The sequence below is a fragment of the Siniperca chuatsi genome, linkage group LG2, assembly GCF_020085105.1.
Source record: "Siniperca chuatsi isolate FFG_IHB_CAS linkage group LG2, ASM2008510v1, whole genome shotgun sequence".
Lineage (NCBI taxonomy): Eukaryota > Metazoa > Chordata > Actinopteri > Centrarchiformes > Sinipercidae > Siniperca > Siniperca chuatsi.
The window spans coordinates 23,964,969-23,975,836 of record NC_058043.1 but is presented as its reverse complement, the minus strand read 5'-3'; the positions used below and the strand labels follow the sequence as shown (position 1 = coordinate 23,975,836).

Here is a 10,868-nt window from a genome sequence, read left to right as displayed (position 1 = left end):
GTTGTGTCATACATCTGAAAGCTTTCTGTGCATGTGTATGGAAGACAAAAGAAAGAGGTGTAGAAGTAGGTGTTGTACATCCATTGTCAATATTGGTGTTTGGCAGAAGTTGAGTTGGTGAGTGACAGGGTTTGGTTTCTCGCTTTACCTTTGATGCGTAAACTTGCATCACATTCAGTTTCTATTGAACTGCCTCCAGTATGTGCCAATAAGCTTTATTGTTAGAATCTTAAATTACAGGCTACAAAGCCGTTTCATGGCAAAGTGTGCATTTCTTGCTGCCTCTCTCTCTTTCTCTCTCTCTCTCTCTCTCTCACACACACACACACAAACAACATATGCACACCTGTGCGACAGAGGAGTGTAAAGAAACAACTGAGTTGGTGGTTGTTCGGGTCTCAGGGAGTGTGCGCGACCCTTTCCTGTGTGCAGGAGAGAGAGGAGAGACAGAGCCATGTTCACTGAGATGCTATCGCTTCGCTCAGCTTTGAGCTCTTCATCTAGTCTCTGAAACAAAAAGACCACAAAAATACCACAGATCCAACCACAGGCACTGACAGAGAGAGACAGAGGGAGAAAGACAGAAAGTGCGTTATAGTTTTGAAATGAGAAAACAGTAAGAAAAAAAGAACTTAAATTAAAACTTGAAGACAGCTTCTTGTTGGAGTGTGTTTTATTGCATATGATATAATACAGCATAAAAATGCAGTCCCATTACCAAATGCATTTAAACACAATGAATGACTTATGATGAATGACTGATCTTAAACATATACATGCGCGGGTGTGTGTGTGTGTTGGGGGGGGGTATTAATTTGTAAATCATAAATTACTATTATAATAAAACAGAGCTGTAAAGGAACACGTCCGGATTAATTAAATACAGATAACACTGGTTAAGTTGAATTAACAAAAATGCTGTATCAAGACATTTTCATTTAAAACCGTTGCCTATATGTTGTATCACATATACAATCAAAGCAAAGTAGACCAAGATTGCATTGAGTTGCCAGTTTAATAAGAAGCTACAGTCATTGGGTGGACAAAATGACTGAAATACATCTCAGTATAAGGCAATACAGTTCACCAGCAACACAAAAGACAGCCTCCAAAAAGATAACGCTGAATCAACACCTCTCTAAAACGGTTTTAAGAAAACTGAATATAACAACCTTTATGAAGGTTGGATTTATTATGGGGCTGTTGTATTAAACAGATTTAGTTTTAGCTAGGTGTAGAGAATAAACTAGCAACTGTGTGTACACTATATTATTATCATTCTGTGCCAACGTTTGAGGAACTATTTTATTCAGCAGTTCCAGGAAAGATGAATGACTGCAGATGGCAGCAGTAGATTTGTAGGAAGTCTAATACAGATGATTGATGTCTGCTGTTTTCTGTTACAAATAGAGATGTGTGTCACTGTAAAAATGTCTCCTGCACCTTCTTCTGATAACTATCTACCACGCACCGACGTGTGTCAGTTTTTTCTGTCACTACCTACAGTATGTTAAGTATTAATATAGTCAAAATAATTCTGATTATTTTAAAGCGTTAGAGAGAAACAGTTGTGTATATTTATATTAGTGTTTTAAAGTTTCAAATGTAGTAAACACACCCTACACTAATTATATACATTGTTAAAGTTAGCTATAAATTGTACGTGAAGGCATAAAGGTATCTAACTTTAACTTCTGTCATCGTTAATGTAAAGCAACAGTGTCGAGTCATACAAATACCATGACACCGGGCTATTAGTGGTGAAATCCTGCAGACGACATATTGTGTAATATGTCATGCTTTACAGGATCAACTGTCTGAAGCCACAGGCACAGGATGTCACACATGATCTAATTTAACAATCAAATTCACAAACTGAACTGAAGAGAGAGTCCACTGGATGAGCACCCTATACACAGTATATTCACATACGATGGAACAGTGAATTATACTTTCTGAAAAATAATAATAATAAATTCACCTTGTTCACCTATTCCATGTCGAATTTTGTGCGTTAAAAATAAAATTCCCAGTTAGACCTTCTTGCTGACCCAATTTCAGCTCTCTTAGCAAAAGCCCAACAGGTACATTTAAATGCGGAAATTATTGTCCAAAGCCTACATACGTATACAGTCCTGACAGGAAGTCTCAGAAACATAAGAAATGATGAGCAAGCATGTACAGGTTATCTCCTCAATTCCTCCTGAAACAGGAGAGCGCTCCATTTCTACTTACTCCTCTTGTTGCTCTTGGTTTCCTTTTCACAACTTCACATCCCATGATGCCTGGAGCTGCCAGTGCAGCGACAGAGCAGTGACAGGTGAGCCAAGAACTGGAAGAAGTATTTTGATTTACTGGTATTGATGGCGCTGCTAGTTTCAGAATGTAAAGACGTCTCTTCTGACTGCATTTGAATGTCAAGCTGTGCGATGCTACTGTACAGGGTACTCGCTTTCTCACTGGCTTCCCCTGGTCACCCACTACATACGCACACACACACACACACACACACACACACACACACACAGATGTAAGTTTCAGGTTGGAGACCCCCTGTGTGACTAAGATAGGGAAGCCCATGCAGGTGTGTTTGTGAGTGACTCAACTCTGAAACAGAGGTATGGAAAGGTGAAGTGGGCTAACTGAGAGCGTTTTGACTGGGTCTCCCCTCTAACACAAAGCATCAACAGAATCCCCTGCTTACTGAAAACCTGAACCTGGTTTCCATCTTGGTTTCATTTGAAAGAAATGTCGTAAGTAATTTATGAAAAACAAAAAACAAAATTTAGTTAATAATACATATCTGTATTTTGAGGAAATAATGTGACAGGGTACGGAAAATACTCTACAGCACAGCTAAATAAGACACACTATCGTATTTAATTCTCCCTCTCTGTTTCTCTGTGTGTCTCTCCTCCCACCCATGGAACAGATAAATCACCCACAAAAGAGCAAAATGTCAGCAATGTTGCCCATTACTAAATCGGTGCATTTACTTTCCATCAGTGAACAGGAAACAGGACGGGCTCTGGGTTGCGCCATAGCTGCTGAAGCTCTCTCAGTTGATCTGAAGGAAGTTTCATTTCCCCACAACTGTTAGACAAGCTTTCACATAAAGTGACAAGTGGCATGATGCTTAATTGTTGCTAGGGTTGAAGCTATGTCCTTTGTTGTTGTAACTTTGTTGTTAATGGAAAATGCTGTTTTACAACCTGGGTCTTTTTCATTTTTGGTCATCGTCCCTATTGCTTGTGCTAACATTTTACTTAGCAGTTCAATACAGCTTTACATGGGCCACAAGCCGTCAGACAGGTTTAAAACATGTCCAGTTATCTGAACCTAGTTATGTAATCCGTTCATTTGGAAGTAAAAACAACCAAGTAGTAGCTCTCCAAGATCTTAAAGGGATATTCCAGCAATTTAGTATTCCACTTCAGTCAATTTTGGGGACTTACAAAAGACAGATTTTCAAAATTGAAGCAGCCGAGCCCAAGCTGGTGACATCATCAGGGTTATTTGAAATGAAATCTATTTGAGGGTCATTTTACACAGTAAATAACAAATCACTGAAAACATTTGAGACGTAAAACTGCTGCTGCTCTGCTCTCTGTGGGCTCAAACATCCAAGCACTTCCAGCCACACCCCGTCCACTTTTGTCACAGCAGGTGTTTGCCACTGACAGCTTTTTGCAGCTGTCAAAGTAAAACACCTGCTGTGACAACACTGATGGGGGCGTGGCCAGTAATGCAACATACTTTCAAGTTTCAGCCCTTGCAGAGCAGAACAGCAGCAGTAAGTTCAGTGATTTGCTGTTTAAATCCTGCTTATGCTGCCATCTAGCGGTTCAAATTTTCATTTGGTAATTTAGCATGCCATTTCAGGTGATGCTACAATTTGATAGGTTCTTAATTATTCACTGCTTAACACACTCTTAAATTGCAGTCTGTAAGCCAGTCACAAACTGGCCCAGGGTAAGTGACAGAAAGTCAGACATGAATAAAGGTTCAAAATGAAAAGTATTATCAATTTGTGCTAAAATAGAATAATATATGAATAAGGATCAGCTCGGCAGAGGCCTGGACAGAAGAGAAGAGAGTGAGGTTAGAAACCACTTAAAGCTACTCAGGTGTAGACCATTTCCTGATGTCCTAGCCCACTCTGCCTTTTGTCCTCTGAACCAGGAAACCAAACCCCACACTCCACGCAGGCAGCGAGGGAGGAACGTCACAGCAAATATAATGTCTTTCTGCAGACAGAATATGAGATCAGTGCACATTGTTTAGGACATATTGCAATGTTCTTCTACTTTTGTGTAATATTGCTTACATGTCTTTCTTTTTTTTTTAAGATTATTTTGGGGCATTTTGCCCATGTTTCTGAACAAAGGTCCCTGGTCAGATTGAAATGAATTTAAATGGTATCTGGAGTCTTATTTGACGCTCCCATGCTCGTCTTTTAACTCTGTCCAGGTCCATTCAGTTTGAAGCCACAAGAAGTAATTTCACCAGGAAGATGAACAAAAAGTCATTTTCTGGAATTCCAAAGGATACTATCAATTAGTTCACAGCTCCCCTAGGTCACATCACACCACACAGGGAGGAGATAAAAGGTCAAAGTCAACTACAGAGCAGTGGCCCTGCAGCTGGCAGGGATTCTTGCTCGAGGGCACTTCAGCAAGGCAGGGGTTGTTGTTGTTTTTTTTGTTGTTGTTGCCTACATTGGGAATAAATATAATATGACGATCCTCTTGAAACTCGTACTTCTTGAAATTCACCGTTTGATTTGTGCGTTTGCGGTGCTCAGCCTACATACTGTGCACTGCTGCGTTTGTGTGTCAGCAGCTTGAGAATGAAGTCGTGCTGTTCGATGCATCAAACAAGAGGCAGAGGTGTAAAGTGCAGATCGGTGGGCTCAGCTTCAAACATCTTGCAGACCACGACCGTGCTGCAGGAGGTCTCTGCAACACTCTGCTGCAATCATCACATTTGACACAGTGGAGAAGAAGGTTACAGGTGGGGCGTGGTTTGATATCTCACTGAATTATCTCTTAGCAGGCTCCAACAAACACCACAAAGACGTGTTAAGCAGCTATTGCCGCCTGCGAGATTAAAATGGACCAAAAGTGGATTCTGGTGATTCTGGTGTTTTATCAAAGTAAGGTGAACCTAAATGTTACTGATAAGTCTATTCACTACCACGAGGCAGCTCTAAAGTGTTCTCTGGTGTGTTTCTTTTCCTTTTGGGTGGTGAATGATATTACTGCTGCCAATTTATTTCATCTTTTAGAAATGACTCCAGGAGCTGGTGTAAACGTAACGGCAAAGGAGGGGGCGCAGGTTGAAATCAGCTGTCAACCCCGTGAGACGGGATCCATGGTCGTCTGGTTTCGAGTGCTGGACCAATCTGGGATGGAATTCATCGCCTCTTTCAGCAACAACGGCATCAGAAAGTCTCCCACAACCTCCCTCTCTCTCATCTTCAGTGAAGCAAAGATCGGCCAACATATCCTCACACTGCAGTCCTTCGACAAAGCTCGTGACAGCGGCGTGTACGGCTGCGCATCACTGTACAAGGGTATCGAACTGAAATTCGGCCAAGTAACCCGACTGGATGGAGGTGAGTTTAGTTTCATGCAGTTGGTCTGCTGATGAGCTGATGGAGGCTCTTCAGTCACACTTCTCATCGCCTCTTTTCCTCTCTCTCTCTTAAGAAAAAGTCGCAACAGGAGCGCCGCTGCCCATCACCACGCAAACTCCATGCACAACTACCACACCATGTGTTTGTAACAACAATAACAATAAAGGTAAATGTTCCGCGGCAGTCCTTGTTATCCGCATATTTGTGCTGCTGTGAGGAGGAACAGCTGGTAAATGAGCACGTGCTTTGCAGGGGAAACCAGTTTTTCCATGTTTTGTACTCCAATCATACTGGTCCCACTGGCCGGCGGCTGTGGCCTCCTTCTGCTACTCCTCATCATCACCTCCCTGTACTGCAATCGTAAGTCCATCCGAGAGCTTAATCCTAAAAGAGCGGCCTCCATGTAGACAGTTAATATGCAGTCAGTAAATGGCGACGCTCCTGAAAAGTTTTATTTTAAAATCTGCACATTTTCTTTGCGTTTCTTGATTTTAAACTTTAATTTCACCGTGATTATGCGGGTGATGAAGTTTTTAACAACACCTTTTGATTTGCTGTAGACATAAGGACACGGCGATGCCCCCACCATTACAAAAGAAAGTAAGTTATTTATTTATTTTTCTTTTAATCTAATATTGTCTTTTCATTTAGGGCCGTAGCCAGCCCAGACACCAAAAGTAAAGAGCCTAAAAAAATGAATCACTTTGTTTTTTCCATGTAATTGAGTTAGCTGTTCAGTGATATTTTCTGCAAGTTTGAATTAAATAAAGTATAATATATATATCTATATCCATCTCTCTCTCTCTCATATATATATATATATATATATATATATATATATATATATATATATATATATATATATATATATATATATATATCTGTATTTCACCATTTGTATGTTCATGATAGGTCTATTTTTATTTTGACTTGTTTAGCTTTGTTGTCTGTTTTTAGCCGTATGTATATTTCTGTCTTCCTGTTCCAGTTCTTGGAACTGTGTGTAACACTGAGAGCAACTTAAACACGAGTCAAATTCATTGTATGTGTGCACATACTTAAAGCTGATAAATAAAATCCAATAAAGCTGATTCTGAAATTTAACTAACTAAACTCGACTAATTCTAATTACTGTCAGAGCATTTTCCCTGTAATTAGTGCCAAATTACACAGTTCTTTCCAGGACTCTTCATAGGAAATCATTAGGAAATTACAGGTCCGTAAAATAAAGCGTGACAGTTTTATTTCTAAATGCTGTTTCACGAGAAATTTGTGGAGAAATACAGAATTCTTCATTTATTTAATGTAGTCTCACATGTGTAAAAGTTGTCAAATTTAAACATATTAAGTCTAAAAACACTGAAATCAGCCTGTTGAATTCTCACCATGTATTAGTTTTTAAATGTAGAATATAATTCCTCTCAGATTGCTAAAACCCCCAAATTCAAGACATGACCTCAGTGTCCTCAATTGCAGCTACAGCCCTGTTTCTTTTTTAATTCCATTCTGACCAGAACTGAGTCACTGAAATAAGGAATTATTTATTATTATTAATTATTATTATTATTATTATTATTATCATCATCATGATTATTATCATTTTAAATACCTTGTTTATCTCATATAGACCGCGGACGACGGCTTCTGGAACACAAATGAAGACCAACAGACACATTTAATCTAAATGGTGCAATTTCTTTAAACTGCAATTATTTTCCAGTGTTGTGTTCTTGTTGCAGAAATTATTTTTTTGGCTTATTTACAGCAGTTTAATGACATTCATAGTGAATATTTTGCTGCCAACTTATAAAGTTCTCATTGCTCGATAGAACGTATAAAGTGTTTAAAGTGGTTCAAGGGTTCAACGCATCAAATACTTTCAAAGCTCCTCATTGTCAACATCCAGTTTAACTGCACTGTGGTTTGCTGGCCGATAATGCTGCGCTTTAGATTCAGATTGAACGCTTTTAATGAAATAATGTGATATAAAATGTGTATTTATCCAATCCCCATGAATGTTGATAATACTAGAAACCACTGAAGTCCTGAGAATATTAGAATTCAGCACTCTGATTCATGTCCTATTGAAATGTTTGCAAACATTGTATTGAATCCATTTTGCTATTGTATGGATTTCATTTTCATTCAGAATCTGTACTTTTGACAGCCTGTTTACTTTATGCAGCATATTTTTGACCTTAATTACTGTACTGTCCTTTAGTTTTGTGATTTAAACAAGAACTTAACTTGCCTTTAGCCCTTGAAAAATTAAATGACCACAGTTGAGAAAACGATAATATAACTTCCAGCAGGAGGATGAAATGTTCAAAAATTCTTTTTTTTTTATTTCTCCAAAGAATTTATCGTAATCAAACTTCAAAGTAATGAGGAACAAATTTGAAACATTAGTTCTGTTTTGTTGTACAGTATTTTAAGAATCATCCCACTCTCTGAATCTTTGTAACTTGAAATATTGTAAACACAAATAAAATATATGATACCACTCAGACAAGCCTTCTTTCTCGGCTGCAATGAATTGTATTTGTCTTTATTTATGTTTCTTATTTTATAATTTTTTTTCACACATCAAACCCACTCATTTGCATCCCCATCAGTCATTCAGGGTCCTGTCACAGAAACATAAAGTTAAACATGTAGTTTGAGCGAAAGAAATGTGATTCGTTTTAAGCCCCCCCCCCCGAGTCAAAAGGAAGTGGGCTGCTACAACTGCATGTAGAGTGAAAAACCACTAAGTCAGGAGGAGAGAAAAATACTTTCAGAGGAGATTCTGTTCCCGTTCAGTTTAACACACATTTCCCTTGCACCTTTAAGAAAACAGTGTTTATTGATTTCCTGCAGGATGTAGCCTTTTCTCCACATATCCAGGCAGTTCGTGTTAGTTTTTGCTTCTCATTTTAGACACAAATCGTAGACACCAGACTCTACATACAGCGACTTCCCTGGTTTTATTTAATTAGTATTCCCGCATCTAAAATACCACCATATATTTTGACTCACACCCACACAAAATCTTTGACATGAAAAAAAAAAGCTAACTTGGGGAAAGTATATTGATTTTTGACTTTTACAGTTGAAAGCCCTTTGTAAATTATACAGTGTTGTCTTATATAGAGATGTCTTTTCTTTTTTCTTTTTTTACAGTATACAAACAAAGGAAGTTTACAAAGCTCAGCCCAGTTCACTAAGTGCACTTCTAGACACCAGTCATTTTGTTTTTTTGCTACAAGGCCAAATACATACAAAAGACCCTTCTTTTGACAGATATTTCTCTACAGAAAGTAAAAGGCATTTGCAAGAAGCTCTATCGGATACAGAATTAAGCAGAACACCACCTGGAAATCCTCCACGTATTCAAAAATGGAAACTATGTGTCCAAACTATAAGCAAACTAAGCTGTACACTAGTGTCTTAATGGCATCTGACCACATCATGATAGAAAATTTGGCTTTTCTGTGTACATCAAGATTGCACAAACATCCAGATGCTATACACCCACTCCATACTGCTCCCACGCAAGCTGACAGTCACCACTGCTCCAACCAACGTCACAACACCACCAGGCTTAGATAAGTGATTAAGTGATTTTCAATCCCCGCACTTTCCCTCCTTTCTTTGTCTGTTCATCACTCATTCTTTCATTCTCCATCTTGTCATAAAAAGTCTTCTTTTCATTTTCTCTAAAGACAGAAACCAAAAGCTTCTCATCCTTAAATACACGTGAAACCCAGCAAGACAGGCGCTGCACGCAGAGCTGTGTATCTGTGTGTGTGTGTTTGTGTGTGTGTGTGTGTGTGTTGAGCAAGTGTTATGGGTATGTCTAGGTTCGTCTTTCATCCAGTATACATTCTTGACGATTTATTAAAATAGAAACATTATCCAGAGAGCAGCTCCCTCACTGATGCGTCCCTGTGGCCGGGAGGACAAATTGCACCAACAGCCTGCAACACGTGACACATTCAGCAGTCAGTGGAAAGACGTTTATTATCCTCGTCATGTTGAACATGTGACATCTTTTATCAGGTTAAATTGTGCAAAAGATGAGAACAAACCTTACCCAGTGGTCTAGCTCTTGCCTCCTTTCTTTGTAGATGTTGGCACAACGTCTGAGCTCAGCTGAGCTGATAGCTGATCAGTGGCAGATGGGTCCTCTGCATGTTTCTGAAATACAAGGATAAAGTTTTAAAAAAATATATAAAAGGAAAAGTAGAGGCAGCGCCTTTGCATGCAATAATTATACAGATTTAATGTAATTATTTGTGGAAATTAATGAAGCAGAGGCAGGAGAGTGCATCACATGCAGCTTTGTTCAGGCTCCACCGATGGTGATATACAAGTATGTTTTTACTTTGCTTTAATTATAAGCGCACAGATTCATTTATAGGCCATTATAGTGCATATCCAACTTAATTTAGGTCTTCATGCAGCAGGCAGTTTGCTTACTTTAGACTTTGACTTGCTCTTGCCCTGTAACAAAGTTGACACCTTGGTTAGGCTCAACAGCTCCATGTCGCCCCATGAGGAGGTGACCACTGATACAGTTAATGCTAGTAAACAGCCTGTAGAGGGCGCCATATAACAATGAAAACTAAAAGTGTGTAACATCAGTAGCCATAGAATGTGCCATTAATCAGTAACAGGTTTTTGCCATAAGGTGTCAGGCTTATTTAGATCTGGGTCTGTATTTATCAAACTGCTAAAAGTGAAATTTTAGACTTGAGTGAAAGATCAGTAAAAACGCTTCACTCTCACAAACAATAAAAGCTATTTATCAAAATGCTGCTCTGCAGGACAAAAAGAGGTGATTGGACACCTGAGGCAAGTTTTGTAGCCATCATTGGTCATGATGAATAATATGTACTGTATAGCTCAGAATAGGAGTAAGTCACCTGGTTAATCTGTCTTGTTCTTCACTTTCAGCAAATAATGTTTTTACTCCTAAGTTCTTGGCTCTATAGAGCATTCATAAGTGTAGAGGTTTAGTAAACAGGGGCCCTGGTCTTTAGTTACTATTTAACATTTACTTTTTCAATAATGCCAACTGATGGAGCAGCCTTACATCCTATTCACACAGATCTTCTTTTTACCTTTGGTTTGTCTGTCTTAGGTTTGAACTCTGGGGCGTCTGGGAGCAGTTTGCCAGCCAGGGAATCAAGGACAGGACCGGCCATTGGCTGGGAAAGAATTTAAAAAAAATGTAAAAAGAAAGAAT

The 10,868-nt window shown here is 38.9% G+C and overlaps 2 protein-coding genes across 49 annotated transcripts in view; one reads left to right on the top strand and one right to left on the bottom strand.

Annotated features, from left to right (window-relative positions):
* The first annotated feature begins 658 nt into the window (after positions 1-658).
* Positions 659-8,803, top strand: cd8a (CD8a molecule). 2 transcript variants are annotated; one of them, XM_044219323.1, is made up of 7 exons: positions 660-4,954; positions 5,056-5,155; positions 5,288-5,617; positions 5,712-5,804; positions 5,891-5,998; positions 6,199-6,238; positions 7,266-8,803. In XM_044219323.1, the coding sequence occupies exons 2-7, from the start codon at positions 5,113-5,115 to the stop codon at positions 7,315-7,317; spliced, it is 666 nt and encodes a 221-aa protein (XP_044075258.1). In that variant the 5' UTR covers positions 660-4,954; positions 5,056-5,112; the 3' UTR covers positions 7,318-8,803. The 2 variants fall into 2 exon arrangements, with proteins under 2 accessions (XP_044075263.1, XP_044075258.1); XM_044219328.1 differs by lacking the exon at positions 5,056-5,155 and having other exon boundaries at positions 659-5,013.
* The window catches only part of cast (calpastatin), a 39,800-nt gene continuing 37,102 nt past the window's right edge, over positions 8,171-10,868 (bottom strand). For 43 of the 47 annotated variants that reach the window (XM_044218994.1, XM_044219074.1, XM_044219138.1 and 40 more), the window contains 4 exons: positions 10,744-10,830; positions 10,100-10,123; positions 9,714-9,817; positions 8,171-9,597 (listed from right to left, as the gene is read on the bottom strand). In XM_044218994.1, coding sequence (XP_044074929.1) covers positions 9,722-9,817; positions 10,100-10,123; positions 10,744-10,830 — 207 coding nt within the window. In that variant the 3' untranslated portion in view covers positions 8,171-9,597; positions 9,714-9,721. Of the gene's footprint in view, positions 9,598-9,708; positions 9,818-10,099; positions 10,124-10,743; positions 10,831-10,868 lie in introns of all 47 variants that reach the window. The other 4 variants (XM_044218980.1, XM_044219034.1, XM_044218966.1 and 1 more) reach the window with 3 other exon arrangements.